The sequence below is a fragment of the Lupinus angustifolius genome, chromosome LG01, assembly GCF_001865875.1.
Source record: "Lupinus angustifolius cultivar Tanjil chromosome LG01, LupAngTanjil_v1.0, whole genome shotgun sequence".
Classification (NCBI taxonomy): Eukaryota; Viridiplantae; Streptophyta; class Magnoliopsida; order Fabales; family Fabaceae; genus Lupinus; species Lupinus angustifolius.
In genome coordinates, this window is record NC_032009.1 from 17,251,066 (window position 1) to 17,273,604 (window position 22,539).

The 22,539-nt window shown below is 34.2% G+C and overlaps 1 protein-coding gene across 1 annotated transcript; it reads left to right on the forward strand.

Annotated features, from left to right (window-relative positions):
• LOC109350307 (spindle and kinetochore-associated protein 1 homolog) lies at positions 7,957-18,830 on the forward strand. Its single transcript, XM_019591529.1, has 9 exons — positions 7,957-8,182; positions 8,273-8,397; positions 9,853-9,965; positions 10,063-10,141; positions 10,530-10,597; positions 11,052-11,157; positions 11,253-11,282; positions 11,410-11,523; positions 18,525-18,830. Exons 1-9 carry the CDS (start codon positions 8,086-8,088, stop codon positions 18,600-18,602), a joined length of 810 nt encoding a protein of 269 aa, XP_019447074.1. The 5' UTR covers positions 7,957-8,085; the 3' UTR covers positions 18,603-18,830.

The following is a 22,539-nucleotide window of genomic DNA, read 5'->3' on the forward strand; positions in this document are numbered from 1 at the left end:
GTATGCAAAATGCTCTCTAAACAGACCTATACAATAGAATGCAATGCTATGGTTCTCTGAACAATGCCTTGTATTTATAGCATAGTGAATAGGCGGTTACATTCGTTGCAAAACAGTTAAAAACAAATTTCAGTTAAAACAAATAACAGACTAGTTAATCAATTAAGGCTTCTCTTTAATCGATTAACGGGGCAACAAAATGACACAGAATTCAGTTCAAACAGAAAACACACATTTAAAAGAAAAGCAGTTGCGTTAATCGATTAAGTTACCACGTTAATCGATTAACTGGAACATTCATGCATATGTTTCAAATGGTAAACTTCTCATATGTTATGCACAATATATATACATGTTTTACCAATTATATTATGCCTAATATGCACATATAACATGTATGATAGATGCATGAACATACAATTAACTAGATGATATGTCTCATGAATATGATATGACAATTAAGATGGCTTAAGAGACTAGCACCTACGTTCACCTAACCTATACTTACTTACTACGACACACATCCCAAACTACTTAGATTATAAACTCAGATTACGTCCTAGTCTAGATATGACCAAATGAGCATAAGGCATGTTGATTGTTGAGCCATCCTCAAGCTTTGTTAGAACCTTGTCTTCATCAAAACATAGGCAAAGACATGCTAGTGTTATCCTTGACACTTTGCACTTTCAATATTTAGTTAAGCATTACAACCAAAGAGAAAAATTAAACGGGTTCAATGCCCACTCCACAAAAGAGAAATGAAAACTAGGACAAGGGACATTGAGAAGGTTCTAGGAATGTATGAGAATTAAATCCATTACCCTCTTCAATATGAAACCGAGAGTTGTCGAAGATGATTTTGTTCTTAACAAACAATATAGTCTAGATAGTTAAGAACTAGATAGACATCCATTGTTGTTTGTGTTTGTTCTCCAACCATAATATATTAGCATACAAAGATAAATTGTTATTAATGTCATTAGAAATAATGGATTTAAGACCAAACCTAGAGTAAATATTTTTCCAAACACCATAGGATTTATTGATTCCTTCATAACACCGCAAAACAAGGTTATCTTTTGTTGGCACACCATTCAAGAAATTTCTCCAAGCTAAACATCTTATTTTTAAGGGACATTACATGACCACAATATTCTAAAGAAGCCATTATCACAACTATGCTCCTTCTTTTGAAACACCTTATCAGCACTACGAACCGAGTATTGACCTCCCTTATCATGCGTCCAAACCCACCTATCACTAAAATCTTGTTCAAGTCTTGTGTATTCAATAACTTTTAAGAGTTGTACTAGTTCCTCTTGCTCCCAAAGAAATAGGTTCCTTCTCCATTTGAGATTCCAATTCCAAACACCATTTCTCCAATCCCCCATGGAGCTTATAGTTGCTTCTTTATCCACAGTCACCTGAAATAATCTTGCAAAAGAATTTATTTAGAGTATCCTCCCCCACCCACCTATCCATCCAAAACTTAGTAAAGTGACTAGAGCCTACCCTCCTTTGGATATTCGCCCTAACCACCTAATATTTATCTCATACTCTCTACTACCAATCTTACCTAAATCTCTCCAAATACCTGAACCCCTATTGAAGAACTCGAAATCCCCACCCAACCCTCTACTAAATGCCCCAACCCTATATTTAGACTGTAAACTTTCACCTACAAAGCTCACCCTCAACTAACATCCTCCATCCCCATTTACCTAATAGAGCAATATTAAATAGCAACAAATTTTTAATCCCTAAACCCCATCCTCCTTAGACCTATACACATTCTTCCAATTCACCTAGTGAACACCTTTACTCTCATCACCCCTACCACAAAGAAAACGCTTTTGAATCTTATCACGTTCATAAATTGCAGATAGTGGAGCTTTAAAGAAAGAAAAGAAATATATAGGTAGAGAATATAATACCAATTTAAGGAGAATTACACGACCACGAAGGAGAAGAGCTTATGTTTCCGAAGAGAGTGCTTCTTTTTGAAAGAAGCAATAACAAGAGACCAAGTGAAGAGCCTTTTCGGATTAGCACCAACAAGAATTCTTAATATATTGAAAGGAATGAAACCCATCTCATAACATAATTTTTCAATCGCCATATGGACAAACTCATGTAACAATGCCAACCAATACCCACAACATACACCTTGTATCAATGCCAACCAATATCGTGTCACGCCTTTACATCCAAGCTAATGCTCATGTAACACGTTTCATCTGTACTAGTGTTTGGGTTACACCATACATCCAAGTCAATGCATATGTTACACCTTGCATTAAAGTCAGTTTGTGCCTCTATGCTTTAGATTACATGTGTTATACCAAGAACTTGAGGTTGCTCTAGATTGTGCACATTCATATGCCTCTCTTGTTGAATTAACAAAGAGAAGACTTTTTTAATAGTAGGTTAATGATCTAAAAGCATGATTTGTAAAGTTACATGTTCATATTGGACAATCAATCCTTTAAGGAAACATATCACATAATTATACTCTCTACGGGATTTAACAATTGGGATCAATGCATATTGACATCTATACTCATAAGAACAAGTTAGGATGGTTATGAAATTCTCAAATTCTTGCCAAAGACCTTTAATATGTATAATGTAGTACCAATGGAAAAATTACATTGCTTGTAAGTGTATATTTCACCAAGCAATTAAGAAATCCTATAGATGTCTCCCTAGTAGAATATTTCTCTGAGGGCTTGCCAAACCTCAAGGGTTGTCTCCATCCATAAAATCCTTTTCACAATTGACTTGTCAATTCAAGGATTCAACCAAGAAATCACTAGTATATTGCATATATCCCATGTACTGAACATAGGATCACATAGTAGGGCCCTCAAAATTGATCCATCAACGAATTGCAACTTGTTCTACGACTTCAAGGACAAAGCCATAACACGAGCCCATGCATGATAGTTTCACCATTCAAGAGTGTAGAGACCAAAATTGCACTTAAATTCTCATTAGGATGTAAGTAAAATGTTGACGTAGGATCAAGAATTGGATTAATAGTCGTTCCAAATTGATTCTCCATTGTTGCATAAACAAGAAAATTGATAAGAAAACCATAATAACATAAAAGGAGAGAAGAAGCCAAAAAAATGATAACCAACATGGAAACGTAGTAGAGCCAACAAAGAAACTTTGATACCATGTAAAAATGGTTAAATCTTATTCTGGATCTAGGAAGGAAACAAAAATGAAGAACATGAAACAAGGAAGAAAACCAAAGAGAGAACTTGTGAGAATTGAGTTTCATACAACGAATCAATCAATGAAAGCTTACGAGTGTGAATACTTATATACGAAGAGTCTAAGAATAACTAACTACTTTTATAACTAACTCTAACCAATTCAATCAATCCAAACAATTACTTGTTGTACAAGTTACATATGATATCATTTTCTTTTAACTTATTCGTTTGTTGTATTCGAATTGCCTTGCTTCACCTTCAATTGTATGATCTTCTCTCTTAATTCCATTGCTAATTAGCATGCTTTGGTCTATTGACACTGATTTTCTTTGAGCTCTGTATAAAATCAATGTTATTTTAGCAATAACTTATATCAACCATTATACAAGGCTTTTTTTAAAGATTGAATCTGAATCCAAGTCTTAAATTTGATGTGGATCTCTAACTTCCGTTTTTATTCCATATCCTATTATTTTTTTGTTGTTGTCATGTTAATGTAAATGGCAATAAGAAAGATTATTATTTCTAATGATAACAACCTTTGTTTGGGAGTGGGATTTTGGAGGGGAAGGGAAGAGATGACTTTGGAAAGCATTTCCCTTGTTTGGGAGTTGGATGAATGAGAGGGGAAGGTTTTGGATGATTTCTCAAACCCTCCAAAATCCTCCATGTGTCTGTTTTTAAAGTTCCCCCAATTTGGAGTTTCTTAGAGATAAAATGTCAAAATAGCTAAATATGTTTAGTAATATTATATAATTAATATTATTTTTCATTTCTCATTGTTAATTACATTTTTAAAGGAAAATAAAAAATAAGATTCTTACATTATCATTAGTTTACCCTCCTTCATCTAAATTTCATACTCCCAAATAAGGAAGAGAATTTTCTTCCTTTTCCCTTCCCTTCCTTCCCCTTCCCTTCCTTCCCCTTCCTTCCCCTTTGATATCTCTCATTTCCTTTCCCTTTCTAACTCCGAAACAAAGCTAGACTTTGTTTGGGAGTTAGGAGGGAAAGGAAAGGAGAGGGTTCAAAGGGTTAGGAGGGGGGGGGGATGGGAAGGGAAAAATAATGAAATTCTCTCCCTTGTTTGGGAGTATGAAATTTAGATGAAGGAAGATAAACTAATGATAATGTTTGGGAGTATGAAATTCTCTCCCTTCTTAAAAGTAAAATTATGGGAAGGGAAAAATAATGAAATTCTCTCCCTTGTTTGGGAGTATGAAATTTAGATGAAGGAAGATAAACTAATGATAATGTTTGGGAGTATGAAATTCTCTCCCTTCTTAAAAGTAAAATTTCATATTTCTTGAAAGCGAATGGATCCACTTACTCTTCATCATAGCCATCAATTCTATTGACATCTAATTATTTGAATTATTGAGTAGATCTAAACCATTATATGTTCATAGAATTGGAGTAAGTGAATCCATCCTCTTCTTGAAATTCTTCTATATTCTTGTTTTTATAATATGATGCCTATTTGCATATGATGGAATAAGAGGACATAGGCATCTCCAAATTTTGTTGCATCTTCGTATGGGTGATATTCTGACATTTGATTACATTCCGATAAGTTAATATCGAAATGTAATCAGACTATCACATTTCAACACACACAAAATTGCACATTCTAACTATAGTATTTCAAAATTTGTAATTCTTTATATTAAAACATTCCTTAGTCTGAATGCAAATAATATGGGGCTATCGAATTTATAATATTTTCAATTTCAACTCACGTTTATCAGAATTTGCAAAAAATAGGAGAAAAACAAATAAAGAACAAAAAAAGATAAAGGAAGCAATTTAGAAAAATCAAAATAAAATGGAGGGAGTACGAGAATGTGGGGGTGTAATGGCTTGATTTTATTTGGTTTTTGGTGTAATTCATGAAACACAGACTCAACAGAAGAATATGATTTGATTCAGTTCAGTTAATGTTATAATTCTATGTAGGAATCAAACCAAGTCGAACTTACTGTGAACGATTTGGTTTGGTTTAGTTCAATTCCACAGTGTGATAATTTTTTTAAAATTCATTAAGTACTTCAAATTATATTCTATAAGGCAACATTTGCCTATTTTAACTACTATTTTAGCTAACAAAGTAACATACATCCTCCAAATTTTAAAATATAGTTTATATGCACTAACGTTTTGATAGGCACTTTTGTACCTGCTAACCTTGCATTCCTATCATAGAGTAAAATTATTTGGTCCTTTATGATTTTCTATTATTTTACAATGATAGAATAAAATTGCTAAATTGGTAGAGTAACACATAAATTTAATGTAGAAGCTTACGATTTTTTCAAACTAAAATCTACAAAACAAAAGGGACAGAAAATCATTCAGAAAATCAAATTATCCGAGACATTAAAAGTAAAAACCTTATGGTGGAGAAAAAAGATGTGATTTTATCAAAATAATGGAAAATTAAACTTATTTTATTACCTAACAATTTCTTCCAAAAAAAGAGGAAATTTGAAAAAAAGAAAGGTAACAACTTTTTATTTAGAAAAGCAAAAGGCATAATAAGAACACAATGTAAATAAAAAGTAAAGAGAAAAGAAGAGACAAACAAAATGCGTATTATTAATGTGTATAACACGACTTTCTAATACCTCTATTTATAGGGATGAAATGACTATGAGTATAATTAGCTGAGTTAAAAAAGTGATAAATATTATATCAGTTTTTTCTAAAGTGACAATTTGACCATAAGTTTAATTTGCATTAAAAAAGGAATAATTTGACTATCAATTTGACTATCATTACGTGATTACATGAGGTGGCAAGGAATGACCATAAGATTAATTTCTATAAATTGACACGGAAGACAAAATTGGTATATAAAAATTATGTCATTGAAATTACCTAACTAACGTGAGTTATGTTTTCACTTTATATTATAGGTAATTATATAATTGAAAGAAGCTATATATGGGTTGAAATTTGTTGTCTCACTCCTTTGTTATACTCATTTGTATCACTTCAGGTACTAAATAATATGATTTGCCAGAAAAATATTTAATAATTATAATTGTAACTTAAATAATTTTTTTCAACCAATCAGAGGTAATGATATATGAAGTTATACAAAAAATATATACCCTCTAGAAACTTGACAAAAACTAGTGCAATGAAATAATATTAAAATGCCAATAAGATGTTTTTATATACTTGATTGTCATAATAAAATCATCTTGTTAGTAATATGTTCTTACTTTTTAAATTGTCTAAAAGAAATGTACCCAAAAAAATTGTCTAAAAGAAAGAATAGCATACGACTTATATAGCATCAAAAGTGAAGTATCACCATCAATCTTTTATGAAGATAAATAATGTTTTGGGAAGAAACAAGAAAAAAAAAATAATTAATACAAATTTTGCAAGATATTCATAGTTTAAATCATGTATGAGTAAAATCATCATGATTTCATCCTAATGTACCTTTAATTATTAATATACTTAATATATAATTAATTGTAAAGTATACTAATTATTCATATATATATATATACTTGACTATTATGTTTCATAATATGGGTTAATATAATTCTAAGTATGTTAAATATTTAGTTTTCCAATATTAGAATTTCAAATCAAATAAATAATTACACCCGAAGGTAAAGAATTCTAATCTTCCTTGTGTTATAGGAAAAAAATTTATAACATTTTAAATCAATCATATCTACTTCTTTAGAATATAAGCAAAGTAAGAAACATATTTATTCCAAAAAAGGAAAAAAAATTAGCTTCCCATGATAAAAACAAAATCACACAACTAAAAAGTTATGTAATTGCAATTGTCAAAATTAGTTTTATAGCTACAAGACAACAACAGAAACAACTAGAAATAAATAAAAAATTCACATAACCTATCACTAATAAGATGAATATAATAAGAGATTTAAACTCTAAATTTAAAATATACTTTAGCTAATATTATATTTCTTTTATTTGAAATAATAAAAATATTTTTTTTAAATATTTGGTTTAATTCAGTTGAACATTTATTGAATTTCTAAAATCATGAACCAGATCGATCTTGAATAGTTCCTTAAAAAAAGAATTAAACCAAACCATATATTTTCTTTGAGTTTGGTTTGATCTCACAGAAATTTAAACTGGAGCCACTAATATCTCTAAACAAATGTGCCATAGCTTCTATTTGTGATTTGAGTTTAAAGAAATAATGAAAGAAAATAAAGACTGAACATCTATATCAGAAATTCTTTCATTTCTTTCCTTTACATTATGATCTTATTACTTTCTTTCCAATGATTACTTTTTGCTTTCTTATATGTACCTAATTTCTTTCAAGTACGTTGGATGGAGAGATTTTTTTTCACAGTACTAATGTTATTCTCTCATTGGAGCAAGTACTAATGTTATTCTCTCATTGGAGCAAGTCTTCTCACATGTAATTTGTCCTTCTCAATTTATCATAAGTTATAATTAATGAAAAAAATATTTAATAATTAAATTTTGATTTAAATATATTTTTTCCTAATGAGTTATAAATTCATAACACAATAAATGATATTCATTATGAGGACAGTAGATATATATACACTCTCTCACATTAGCTTAGCAAGTATTAAATCATTTTGGAATGTGTAATTGTCCTTCTTAATAATGTTAATCCCATAAATCTAATTCAATCTTTAATCATTCTGAAAATTCACATGACCTTATACTCATTTGAAAAAGTATGCATTCAACGAAAGAAAGATATAATATAAAAAATTATCTCAAGTTTCAAAAATTTGAGTACAAAATTTAATTTCCGCCTTAAATCAACTCTCCAAAACAAAAAACCCCAAATTGGATTCAATTCAATTCGAAATCCGAGATGGATTCGAATAGTGCTGGTTCATCACTGGATTCATTGATCTCTTCCTTCAACTCTCGCATAACTCACCTTCAAGAACTCGTCATTGCAAGGAACAGTGAGTTCAATAACTTCAATCTTCAACCCTATTCTCTTTCTTTTTGTTTTTTCTTGTTTTCGATTAGTTAATGTAGTTTTGTTGATGCAGTGTATCCGGCGAGTAGCATGGCTGATCTGTCTGCGGTGGATGCTGCGGTGAGTGCGATGGAGCTTCAGGTACAAGCCATCAAGGAGCGTTTGCGTGAAGAGACTGAAGCCATTCCTAAAACTAAGGTACACTCTCACTTTAACTGTTTTTACATTGCTTTTTTATTTTTTAATAAAAAAAAGGTGGTCCGTGCATGAGGCTTGCGGCTTATTCACAAGTTGAGAGACTGTTATTAGGATTTGAACATGTCATGTCTTGGTCATTAAATAACAACTTTATCTGAAAACTACAGTAACCTCGTTCTACGTTGAACTGGTTTGAGGTTTGAGTTAAGTATAGTCGACGCTTTCCTATTCCTATTGTTACTAAGGGTCTGTTTGCGAGTTGAGCTTTGAAGGAAAGAGAAAGGGAAATGAAGGCTTGACGGTTGTGAGATACACTTGTGAGATGACTCTGAAATCTTCTATTTCCTTTTCTTGCCGTCCAAAAACTAACTTGCAAACGGAACCTAAGAGGAGGTTAGTGTAATTAAAATTGCAATTCCCTTTGGCGAGTGTAGCTTTTAAAACAAGATGAGTGTCGGCTGTAATTAAGCTAAACTGGGGTGATTGGTTTAATTTTCTGTTCTTTCTTTTTTCTCATTCTTTTTCCAATTGTATTGAATGGTTTGGCCGATCTCCCTATTGTGATTAAGGCTTGGTTATTGTTGTATTGAATGGTTTGGTTTGGTTGATGGGTTTCTAATTTGCTTCTAAATGCTTCTGATTTGTACCTTGTTTTGTTGTTCTGTGTGCTAAGTTACTGTTATGAGGATTTGATGTTTAATTGGTCAAGTTTTGCTTTTCATAATTTGAGGAAAAATATTTACTTTAGGAGATTTTTTAATGGGTGAGTTCCCTTATGTTGGGAACCAGAAAATCGAGAAAGGTAATAGATGTATTATTTACTGAAAAATGTAAACTTATTACTAAGAACCCTCGGAAATTCGAGCTAAGCTCCTTAGGTTAAATGCTTAGAGCAGTCTCTGGCTCTCTGCCAGCAAATGCTGAATGAACAACCAAAATGCACAAGTACTTCCATTCTCCTCATCTCACCATATATAATCCCCATCCAGTGCATTCCCTTCCTAATTTTGTAACAAACTTGACATGTGGCTAGCGTTCACTTTCCCTTTTTCTCCTCACATAGACTTGGCTTACTCCCAGCCCACCTCACAATGGTGATTTGGAGATTGAAATGGGGAATTTTGTTGAAAATATATAAACTAAGATCAATTAAAGTCAAAAGTGGAAGTCAGCGATTAGTGAAAAGAGCAATGCCACAGAGAAACTTACACATATTACCTCATATCTTCCAAGTATCCAACTTGCCCTGCCAAAATTTCTGCAAACTTAAAGTTCTGATTGCGCTACTTTAAATTCATATGAAGTGATGAAGGTGTGATGCAATTTTCCTACAGAAAATAACAGATCATTTATCTTTATATGATTTGACGACGAGAGAAAACTGGATGATTTGTTGAATCAACTGTTGGTTTTCAATTGATGACCATTGATTATGGTCTTTTGGTCTAATTGTAGAAACTGATCAATGCATCACTACGGCAGCAAAAGAGATTGCAGAATATGTCTCTTCATGTTCCTTCCCAAATGGTTGATAGAATGACAATTTCAACTTCAGAAACTAGTAGACGGTAAATACATTTTCTTTTTTATCTTTAAGGTGCTGTGGTTTATTGAGATCTGAGAGATATCTGGTTTAGTTGATATCTAATATGTATTGCTCCTCAGATTGTTTCCAGAATCTTCTGGACAGGACCTTGGACTTGAGTCTTTGAAACTTGGTGAGGAGCCTGCAGCATTACCTAAGGTAAGTGAAACCTGTTTTAGTGCAAATATCATTCTTTCACACCTAACATGGTATCTGTCCCTTCAGTTCCAAGATCCTAAATCTGTGACTTTATCAACTTTACTCATGATCACTGTTAATTTTTCTTTAACTATACTAATAGGCTCACCTATGCTTTCTCTAGCTTAAATGCTTCCAGTACGACAGCTGGTTTATAGTTTAGACTTTAGAGCTATTCTATTGCCTAGCATTTCATGTTTTTTCAATATTTTCTTTCCTTTCTAATCTGTTTCCCAATTTCCAATTGAGAGTCTCTGGTACCCTAATCTCAATGGTGTTACCTCAAGTCCATTCTTTTTTATATTGTTGAGTTGTGGTCTCACATTTTCCTTTTCCCCATCACTTATAGGAGAAGAAAGGCCGTGGTTCGCCACCAATGTGGTATGTTACTGGAAGTGAACTAGATTCCTTGTCGTCGTAAGTAATTATGTATTCTTCCATTAGATAGTTCATTATTCTCTGTAAATTTCCAGACTGGGTTCAGCTAGAACATGTATAAATGTGTCATAAAACTATCTGAAAATGCCAAGATGGATTGGCAATGAAACATCTATGAAGCCCTTGTAGCTTTATGCCCTTTCATTTTTCCATTGCTTATGGCTCTTAAAATTAAAATCTGTTGGAATAGCCCAAAAGTGTTGCAGGAAGATGTATCATTTGAAATGTTTACTTGATCATTGACAAGAAATGAGTTTAGCCAATGACTATAGGCCTATACATAGAAATTGATATATATTTTCTTTATATTTTTGTTTTAAATGTTTGATTTCTTGGTTCTGAAATTTATCTGTCCAATTTATTTTATGAAGAGAAGGAAAAAACTCCAAGTTTGTGCACACTTCCTTGCTTAATTCTGGGTTGGATATTGCAGATACATGAGAGGTAGGCTTACTCTGGAAAAGGTGAATGCAGCAATCAATGATATGGCGTCTTATGCTGAAGCAAATGCTCAACTTGTTGCAGCCCCAAAAAAGAAGGTTAAATTATCAATTTTCTTTTTAGTTGCTGTAACTACTATTGTTATAGTTTTCCTTAAAAGTAACTTGACAAACTGTTTTGTTTGTTCATGAAGTTGGCAGAAAATCTATGGGAGAAAGCCCTGGTGAGTGAACCCCCAAATAACAATTATATCTCAATGAATTGCTTTTTTGTTAGCCATGCTTTTCTTTTGCACTCGCCCATTAATTTGTGTCAAGAGAAAAAGTTCTCAGTTTTCTTGCAAAATTCAGGAAATAAGAGATATTGCAACCATGGAAGGGATTAAGGGAAAATTCTTTTTTCTTGAAACTGACATAAAAGGACCGGCACTAAAGCTTGACAACACTGGAAAAGGCATTTTGACAGTAAGTAGTCTTCTCTTCAACCTACACTTTTCGTGTATTGTTAGATTGACCTAAATTTCTAATTTGTAGATTGTTATCAGCAATTTCTTATTTTATTGGTAAATTCATATTTTTTAATTAGAAAAGATTTGGAGATCAACACTTTGTCAATGAATATTATTTATCATAGAGTATCAAGGTGCCTTTTGATCCCACTTAGTGGGATTTAAGGCTTGGATGTTGTTGTTGATTAATATTTGTAACTATTTTAAGAATTTTTAAAATTTGTAAGAGATATGCAAGATATGAGAGAGAGATTTGTTTTTGGACAGGAAACCAGGGAAGTCCTTAATTAAAAAGGAGCATGTAAGGTGGTTGCTTGCCAAGCAAAGCTGATGTTAGGAACTAGATTTTAGGGATTAGAAGAAGTAGAAAGTAGGTGAAGAAGAATGATGTTCAAGATCTGTGATGATCTTGAATGATTTCTTTATTATCAAGATTAGAAACTCAATGGTGGAAATTGTTACACTTTGAGGAAGAACCTCTGAAATAACAGATTCCTGAATCAGTTATCCTTCCCTCCAAATTCTTACTTCCCAAAAAGATACTCAACTAAGAACAACTACTTTCTATTTATAGCCCTTCCCTACTAACTAACTCCTAACTACTCTGAAACAATAACCCCCCTTACATTCTTGGCTTATTTCTCCTAACATATACATTTTTAATAGGGAATTTGTTCCCAATCCTAACAATACTCCCCCTAAAAGAGCCAACTTGTACTCAAGTGGAAAAGAAGGAAACTTCTCTTGCAGCACAACAACCAACTCCCAAGAATTATTGCAAGCAGCCAAATTAGCCCATTTGACAAACACCTTAATCTGTCCCTATCAGGTTTCCTTGCTTTCCACAATGTCTTCTAGTTCCACCTCTAGTTCATACTCTTCATTGAGCAATGTAGGAAGAGGTCGAGGATCCTGATTAGGTTTTAGAGCCTGCTTGAGCAAAGATACATGAAAAACTGGATGTATCTTAGTATGCTTGGGAAGCTTGAGCTTGTAAGCCACTACACCAACCCTCCGTATCACTTGATAAGGTCCATAATACTTAGCAACCAATTTAGCAAAAGACCTAGAGGCTAAGGACTTAAGCTTATAAGGCTGGATTTTGATTTAAACCCAATCTCCCTCTTGAAATTCTACCTCCCTTCTATGTTTGTCAGCCTGCCTCTTCATCTGATCTTGGGCTTTCAATAAATTTTGTTTGAGTTCTCCCAAAATCAAGTCCCTCTTCTGTACTAGTTGATTGATATCTTCCACTTTAGATGGAATTCCCCAGCTTTAATCAACATAGGTGGATCCCTACCACAAAGAGCCTTGAAGGGTGTCATTCTAGTAGAGCTATGATAGGTAGAGTTGTACCAAAATTCAACCCAAGCCAACCAATGCATCCACTGTTTAGGCCTTGGTCCTATAAAGCACCTCAAGTACCCTTCCTAACACCTATTTACCCCTTCGGTTTGACCATCAGTCTGTGGGTGATAGGCAGTGCTAAGTTTCAACTGAGTACCAGCTAGCTTGAACAACTCTCTCCAAAATTTGCTTACAAACACTGGGTTTCTACCAGAGACTAGAAGAGGGAAAACCATGCAATTTCACCACCTCATTCACAAATAGAGCAATCACTTCGTTGGCAGAGAAAGGATGACCCAAAGCATAAAAAGCAGCATACTTAGTCAACCTATCCACCACTACTAAGATAGTGTCCTTACCTTGAAACCTTCGCAGCCTTCCAATGAAATCCTTTGAAATATCCATCCAAACCTGAGTAGGAATTGGCAATGGTTGCAATAGGCCTTCAAGAGTCAGGGTAGAGTGTTTATTCCTTTGACATACATCACACTCTTCCATAAATTTCTTAATGTCCTTCTTCATCCCTAACCATAATACACAACTGGGTTCTGAAAAATCCCAAATGTCCTCCCATAGGACTTTCATGACATTCCTTCAGGATGTTGAGAATTTTGTTGGAGTCTCTAGAAAGGACCAGCTCCCCTTGTTCAATAATAACCCTCCTCTGAACTCAAACCCTTTATGGCTGCCTAGGGTTACAATCAGATCCTAAATACTTATTTCCACCTTGGATCTTGTGTAACTTCTTTAGTCCAATCCTCCTTCTCAGTCATTGAAACCAAAGAAATGGTGCATACATTTCTCTCCTAGATAGAGCATTAGCTACTCATTCTCCCTGCCTGGTTTGAATTGGATCTCAAAATCCATCCCGATCAACTTCACAGCTCACTTGAATTGCTCTTATATGAAAAGTCTCTGGTCAGTGAGGAATTTGAGGTTTCTCTAATCAGTCTTGATGATAAAGTGCCTTCCCAACAAGCTGTGTCCCCATCTCTGCACAGCTTGAAGTAGAGCCATCAATTCTCTCCCTTAGAGACAATCCCTGACTCCACAAAGCCAAAGGCTTACCCCCTTGCATCAAGACTGCTCCTATACCCTCGCTAGAGGCATATGTCTCTACCACAAATGTTAGAGAGAAGTCAGGCACTGCCAATAAAGGGAGGTTAATCATAGCTGCCTTTAAGGCTTCAAAAGCTTCAGTAGCCTTCTCATTCCATTTGAAACCATCCTTCTTTAAGTGTTCAGTAAGGGGCTTGGCTATCTTCCCATAGTCTATAACAAATCTTTTGTAATAGCCAAGTGAGACCCAAGAATCCCTTCAAGCCCTTTATCTCCTTGGGCATAGGCCAAGAACACATGGCTACAACCTTGGTCTTGTCAGCCTCTACCTTTTGACCAAAGATCACATGACCCAAATACTCTAGTCTTGCTTGGGCAAAGGTGTATTTCTTCCTATTAGCCTTTAGGGAGTGGTCTTGCATCACCTCCTGTACCAACTGCAAATGCTTCTCATGGGTACTCATGTCCCTACTAAACACCAAAATGTCATCAAAGAAACCTAGGACAAGCTTCCTGAGAAAAGGCTTCAACACTTCATTCATCAAAGCTTGGAAAGTGGAAGGTGCATTGGTTAGGCCAAAAGGCATAACCACAAACTCATAGTACTCTTCATGAGTTCTAAAGGCTGTTTTCTCTATATCTTGGTCCCTCATCCTAATCTGGTGATAATTAGATTTTAGATCCAACTTAGAAAAAATCTGAGCCCCTCCTAACTTATCCAACAATTCCTCCATAATGGGAATGAGGAATTTGTTAGAGATGGTTATCTTGTTAAGAGATCTGCAATCCATACAGAATCTCCAACCCTCATCCTTCTTCTTGACCAAGATGATAGGGCTGGAATAAGGATTTATGCTAGGCCTGATTACCCTTGCTTGTAACATCTCTGCTACCAGACTTTCAATTTCAATTTTCTAGTAGTGAGGGTCTTGTAGGGTCTGAGGTTAGGGATGTTGGCTCCTTCCTTGAGGTAGATGACATGGTCATGCTCTTTTCTAGGAGGAAGGCCTTCAGGGTCTGTAAACACCCCTTCAAACTATTGCAAAACTGCTTCCACTCCTTCTGGAACACTAGTAGATGGGCCAGGAATACTCTCAGATTCATCATAATGTAGCAATAACCCCTTCCCTTCTTCCCTCAATACTTGCATGAATGCTCATAGAGGAAGTTGAGTCTTGGTTAGAGCTGGATGTCCTCTGATATTATGTACTACTCCTCCTTTCTTTAGAGTTAACTCCAACTTGCCAAAATCTGCCTTTACCTCCCCCAAACTGGCTAGCCATTCCAAACCCAAAACTAGATCCACTCCCTTCAATTCAAATAGATAAAACTCTTGAGTTAACTCCAATCCCTACAACACAAGCTTTAACTAGGCACATTTCCCTTGGCAGTGTACTTTGTGTCCATCTCCTACCTCCACTACATATCTGGGAGTAGCTTGCATCTCTAACTGCAACTGATCCACCAGCTTGGATGAGATGAAGTTGTAAAGGCCCTACAGTCAGTGAGTATCACCACTTCCTTACCCCTCAAACAACCAGCCATTTTCCAAGAATTGACAGAGGTTAACCCTGCCATAGCCCAAAGTAATAATTGTAGTGACTGCAAGTTAGCCACCATGGATTCTTCACTTTCTATCTCCTCTTCATCCTCCTCCTCTTCCAATAAGATCATCATAAATTGTCTATTTTTACACCTATGATCCTTGTTATAGGGTTCATCGCATCTAAAGCATAACCCTTTTTCTTTCTTCTCCCTCAACTTAGCTCTTGTTAGGTGTTTAAACACTCCTCCACTACTCCTACTGCTATCCCCTGCTTGGCCATTACTCATTAATAGAAGTACTTCCCACAGAAGACTGCTCAGGCCTTCTTTCTGATCAAGATTCGGATTCTAATGTTACTGGTCTACTAGGGGTGTTAGTTCTGCTAAATCCAGAGGATCTAGCAAAACTGCTATTGCTCACTTTCCTTTGCAAAATGACATTTTTTTCTTCTATCATAAGGGATTTTTGGATTACCTCATATAGAGTTGGATGCTCATACAACCTCACTTCGACTTTGATCTCTTCTTTGAGGCCATTCAGGAAGATGCCCTTGACAAAATCTGGGTCAATTTCCCTAAGAGCTCCCACGTATTTCTCAAACTCTTTAACATAGTCCTCCACTGTTCCACTTTGCCTTAAAGCCAATAATATTTCAAAAGGATTTTGCACCATGGAAGGTTGGAACATTCTGATCATAGCCAATTTGAAACCTTCCTAAGATGATTGAGGGCTGCATCTGCTCCATCAATGATACCAACTAAGTGCCTTACCCTCCAATGCCATCAAAGTAGCCTGCATTTCCCCCTTATCAGTTACCTCCTTCAACAAGAAATATCTTTCAAGCCTTTGAGTCCACCCAAAAGCATCCTCTCCTGAGAATATGAGAATTTCTAACTTTCTCCATCTCTCCCTCTCGAAATTCCCTTAGATCATGCTCACCCCCAAATTCGCTTCCTTCATCACGAACATGAGGAACCCTAGCTCTGGTAGTGAGTTGAGCCAGAGCCTCTTCTAGCCTCTCGTGGAAACCATGCACAATTCCTTCTCAGAAGCGTGTTTGAATTAGGGCACTAAGATGGTGCACTGATACCAGTGTTAGGAACTGGATTTTAGGGATTAGAAGTAGAAAGTAGGCGAAAAAGAATGATGTTCAAAATCTGTGATGATCTTGAATGGTTTCTTTATTATCAAGATCAGAAACTCAATGGTGGAAATTGTTACACTTTGAGGAAGAACTTCTGGAATAACAAAATCAATTATCCTTCCCTCCAAATTCTTACTTTCCAAAAGATACTCAACTAGCAACAACTACTTCTATTTATAGCCCTTCCCTCCTAACTACTCTGAAACAATAAGCCCCTTATATTCTAGGCTTATTTCTCCTAATATATACCTTTTTTGGGGTTTATTCCCAATCCTAACCGCTTTTGTATTTATACTGGATGAAGGATGATCTAGAACATCATTTTCTCGTTCACTTTGTTCCTTTTCTAGCCAATAATTGGTGTTAAGATAAAGAATATAAAAATGAAAAAAATATATTTACTTTATTTGTTTTACGTGGGTTTTTTGTATTTCAAAGCTCCGTTATTGGTTATGAATTTATGATTATCATCTGTCCCTGTTATTCTTCTTTGTACTGTTTAGTGTGAATACAACATTGAGTATTTCTCTCCACATTTGTTTCATGATATCAAATTCACAGCTACACTCTTGTGGTTTACATGGTTTCACTAAACACCAATACTATATTTCTGCCTTTGCTTGTGGGTCTTCATATTGCCTTTATATGCATTATGCAAGATATTACTCTACAAGGCTAGTCTACCATCACTTCCTTCACTTTTTTGCTCAAAGGAACCACTCTCATGACCATAGGCGTGGTCATTTATATGATTGCAGTTTCAACCCAGCCATATGTCCAAGGTACAAGAAATTATTGCATGATCCAGACTAATAGTCCAAGACACATCCAAAGTTTAAACTGTTATTTTTGAATAAACTCTTATAATTTTAACTCATTAATGGATGATCAACTGTTTTAATGTGTCCAAGACTATTGGTCCCAAACCATGTTACAATTTCTTGCAAGGTACCCTGTTTTAAATGAAAGCTTTGTTTCATCTCGGCCCATCACCCAACACCGAACATGTATTCTATTCCTATGCTGTCTGTTTACTCTCTCAACTGTGTATGCAATTCCATAACACTTCTTGTGAGTGCCCTCTTTCCTTTTTGGCTCTCCACTCATTGTTGGTAGTAGTGCTTTACTTCAAAAAGCTTGTCTAGTGATTCCGTTTTTCATTTGCCTTCAAAATCTTCTCTTTTAATTGTTCTGACTACCAAATGTTCCTGAGATAGCCAAAGATCTTTCAGTACAACAATTCACTCCTAACAATGGTTTTAGTATGAGTTTTTAGTATTTGGTTTTCATGTCAAGGATCTGATGACATCAACTTCTTCTCGAGCTTAGATCTAATCGTCCCTTATACTCTTCTTGAAGCATGAAAAGATTTGATTTGGTCTGTTCCTGTTTATTGCCCGGTCATTTTTCACACAATGTTGAGAAGAATAAAGTTTGTTATGCATCTTGTGTCCATTATCACCTCCCTCACATTAGGTATAGATGGAAGAAACAGAGTGTAGGCATGCAAAACACAAGAAATCAACTATGTTTAAACAATGAAAATTGTTCATACGTGAGATGATGTGTCCAAGTGTACATGAGTATTATTATTTTGTTGAGTGAATGCATCAATGCTTAATATGGTTGCAGTAGACAGTGGGGGGCAGATTAGAGATGACAATGAAAACCGAATCCAGGGGTACCCATCTAAACCCAACCCGAATTTAACGGGGAAAACCCGATGTGGTTGGGTTCGGATTTTAGCAGACACACAGTAAAAATATTCTATTTATGTTGTGTGTATATATGGTCTTATACATTTTGCCTTTTGTACCTTGTAGAGAAATTGAGGATCCTATTTGTTCCTGGCATTCTGCAGGTACTTCGTCACCTTGGCCGCATCACCGAGACTCGTATTGGGCATCATCGAGTCATTATTCTGCAGAAGCCTCACTAAGGTCTGGCTATGGCAAAGAATTTCATGTATATGCATGTATAAGAAGAAATTGTAAAAGGTCATTCAGATACTAGATTCATCTTATGCTTTTGAATTCAAGCTTTTGATATTCAAGTCACATAAATATAACAATTTGTGGACCTAAATACTACTGAACATTAGTTAATGCATCTCGGCCATCCGAGATTTTCTCAAGGAAAAATAATATCTGAAGAATGGATTGACAGATTTGACTGGGTTTTACAAACCTAGACCTATCACCACAGAGGAGCCTCAAATTATTGGGGAGTCCAATTGCTACTGGATCATGAGAATAGTGAAGTTGAATATTATATCTTAAACTAAAACCTTAAGCCTTACTTTGGTAGAGATGAAATGGAGTAGAAAGAAAATGAGAGAAGAGAAATTGGAGAGAAGGGTTGTCTTTCTCTCCTTTGGTTGGGGAGAGAGTTTGAGAAGAGAGAATAAAAATTAGGTGGAGCCCACCAAATTTTCTTCTTCTCATATGTGAAGAGAAAATGGGGGAGGAAGAGTGGAGGAGTTTGGACAAAGATCACCTGTTCCAAAATATTTTTGTCTTTATATTCTAAGCTAATTACATTCAACCAAATAATATAAAAAATATTTTATTTTTTTAAGATTTTTCTTTTTACTTAGGTGTCACTTTTTAATTAAATTGGTATATAAATGAGACACCAAAAGTGGGACAGGTGATCTCCATTCTGGAAGTTTAATCACTCATTTATCTTCTTTTTCTATACAACCAAACAATACTAAATTTTACTCTATTTCTCTTATCTTTCTCTTCACTTTATTTCTTTTCATTCTCTTTCTCACATATTTCTCTCTTCTTATTTTCTTCCCTCAACCAAATGCAGCATAAGACAATATTCATTATTTTCCCCACTTATAATCTCTTCTACCCATCCTCTCCTATTTAATGTGATGCTTCACACGTATATTCCCATAATATGCATCAAAATGGATAAAACCAATAGGTTTGACCTTGTTTAACTGAATAATATCTAAAAACAGAATCATCCTTCATGAAGTTTATATAGGTGAGTCCAAATGAATTATATGAATCTGATCTAAGTTTATACAGGTGACTCCGAATGAACTAACCCACTAAACATCACACTATTAGTTGTGACAAATCATAGAGTAAATTATATTTAGTGAATAAGTTTCGGTAAAATTACATAAATTGTCATTCACTTTAATATATCTATACAAACCTCCCTAATATATAGTGTGGAGATCTACTTATTCCAAAAATAAGTTTGTTAAACTTACTCCATATCCTAACCATTAATTCTATGGAAATCTAATGATTTAAATTAGTAAGTAGATCTAAATCAATAGATTTCCTTAGAATCAAGGGCCAGAATGATGAATAAGTTTAAAAGACTTACTCTTGGAGTAAGTGGATTTCCTTAGAATTATTGATGTATTTTGTAGAAAAATAAAAATGTCTTGACTCGTATACTATTTGGACTTATTTTCACAATATATCATATTTTGTTTAATTTAATTACATTTATCATTATTTTTCTTTACAAATCACACTTATTTCTCATGCAGGGGTACTCAATGTAATGTATATATAAAAAGCATGGGGTTTTCGTAGATGTAGAAAATGAAAGAGTGATTTATGTAATTTCACTAAAACTCGAGAAGTGTCAGTATAATTTACTCAAAAAAAATATATTTGTTATACTAAAGAAAAAGTAACATAATCCTTGGGTTTATGAGTGGTTAATAACAATGAAACCACAAATCAAGTAACAAAATATAATTAATTACTAAGTATAATATTTATTCAAACCACACGTTACAAATCTCCACCTTGCTTGAATTCCATAAGTCATTTTGCTTCCACCTTCTATCTGTGTTGCTTTACTTCTAGTGTCGGCTAGTACTTCCAAGGCCAACTAAGTTCAAGCAATGCTTGAACTTTCACTATGGAAGAGCTCCCATCATTACATTTGTTGGATTCTCCATGTAGCAATTTTTTCAACTAACCCTTGTGTAATGACATAATGAATGAAATGCATTCTCACATCAATATGTTTTATCCTTTCATTATACATCTGGTTCTTTCTTAAGTGAATATCACTTTGACTATCATAAAATACTATAATGTCATTTTGACTTTACACTAAGGTCACCTACAAGACCATTAAGACAAAGCTTCTTTAGCTGCTTATGTAGTTGTAATATACTCTATCTTAGTAGTTGGCAAGGCAATTATGAACTGTAAAGTTGCTCTCTAACTTATGGCACTACCTCTAAGACTAAAAATTTAACCAGTCAAGGACCTCCTATGGTCAAGATCAGCAGCATAGACTGAGACACAAAGTCTAGTGATATGATTGATAACTTCAGTATTTCCTCTTCCAAACACTAGACCAACATCTAATGAAACCTTCAAGTATTTGAGGATTCACTAACAAATTGTCACTAACAACACCCATTGCATATACAATATTTGGTATACTACAAACTATAACATACATAAGACTCCGGACTACATTAGATTAAGGTACTCTAGATATGAATTGCTCCTCTACCGTTTGTGGTGACATTTTTGCAAATAACTTAAAATTAGTTGCTAAAAGAGTATTCATTGTCTTTGCATTCTGTTGGGTCTACTTGCAAACTATATCCGGACCCCCTTCTAATCTTGGAAGATTTTTCTTCACTATGGAATATAATTGTTTCTTACAAACACAATTCCTATACAACACACAATAAATCCCTTCTTGGATCAGTTGAGCCCTAAACCCGGTTTGACCACTCAACTCGCATTTCTCGTTCTACCCAAGGCTCCTTGCCTTGTGAAGACAACCACTACCTAACCGCAACTAGGATTTCCCAAACCAATTCTCTATTAATGGTGATACTAAACACACCAAGAAAATATGTCTATGCCAATATCTAAATCTTTCAAGTTATTGATGCACCTATGTGTGCAGAATATTCACTCTTTTAGAATCTAAGAACCCTTCTACAAATCTCACAAAACCAGAATATAAAAAATGTGAGATGCAAGGTATCTTTAAAAAGATATGACAATTAAGCTCTTTGGAAATCTTTCCGAAGATTCTCCCTTTTATCTCTTTTTCAAAAGAACACTTTGAAAATCTCTCTAAAGATATGAAAGTGAAAGAACAATTGTGATTTTCAGAATTATGTGAAATCTATCTTTTTTTCATGTTCCCTCCAACTTTCGAAGATTTTTTTATGCATCATGGAAAAACTTGGGTAAATATACAATTTTATTTTCTGGTGTAGATAATCGATTATCACTAAATCTTAATGAATTAATGATTCTTTAAAATACAAGAAACCAGAAATTATAACAACCGTTAATTGATTAAACACATACTTAATCGATTAATGGGTTCCCAAGATTCCAATTCATAATCGATTAAAATAACTCTTAATTGATTAATGGTTTTTCTAAAAGATATTTCAATGTGATATGAACCTCCTACATGATTTGTAAAAGTATGATGCATGACTTTGAATGATTTATGATTTAAAACTCCTTTTAAATGCATCAAAATCATATGATCATGTGTTTATGCATGTACATATAAATCATGTATGTATGCATGTAAGTCTCATTTTAGTTATGATTGATTTTATTTTGTGAGACTTCCATTAGGGTTCATCCTAGCCTAGACTTTTTCTCAGAAAACATCTTAAGACCTAATAGAGATATAAAAATACTTAGCCTCTAGATCTTCTTGAATGCTTTAGTTTGTGTGAACTTAAGTTTTGATTTGTTGTTTGTTGATTTGTTCATCCCTTTAAACTTGTCCTTGATATACAATCTTTGTTGTCAATCTTTGTCTTTATCAAAACTCTGTCTTCAATCTTTATTATCATCATCCTTTGTCTTCATCATAATCTATGTGATGTCTGCTTG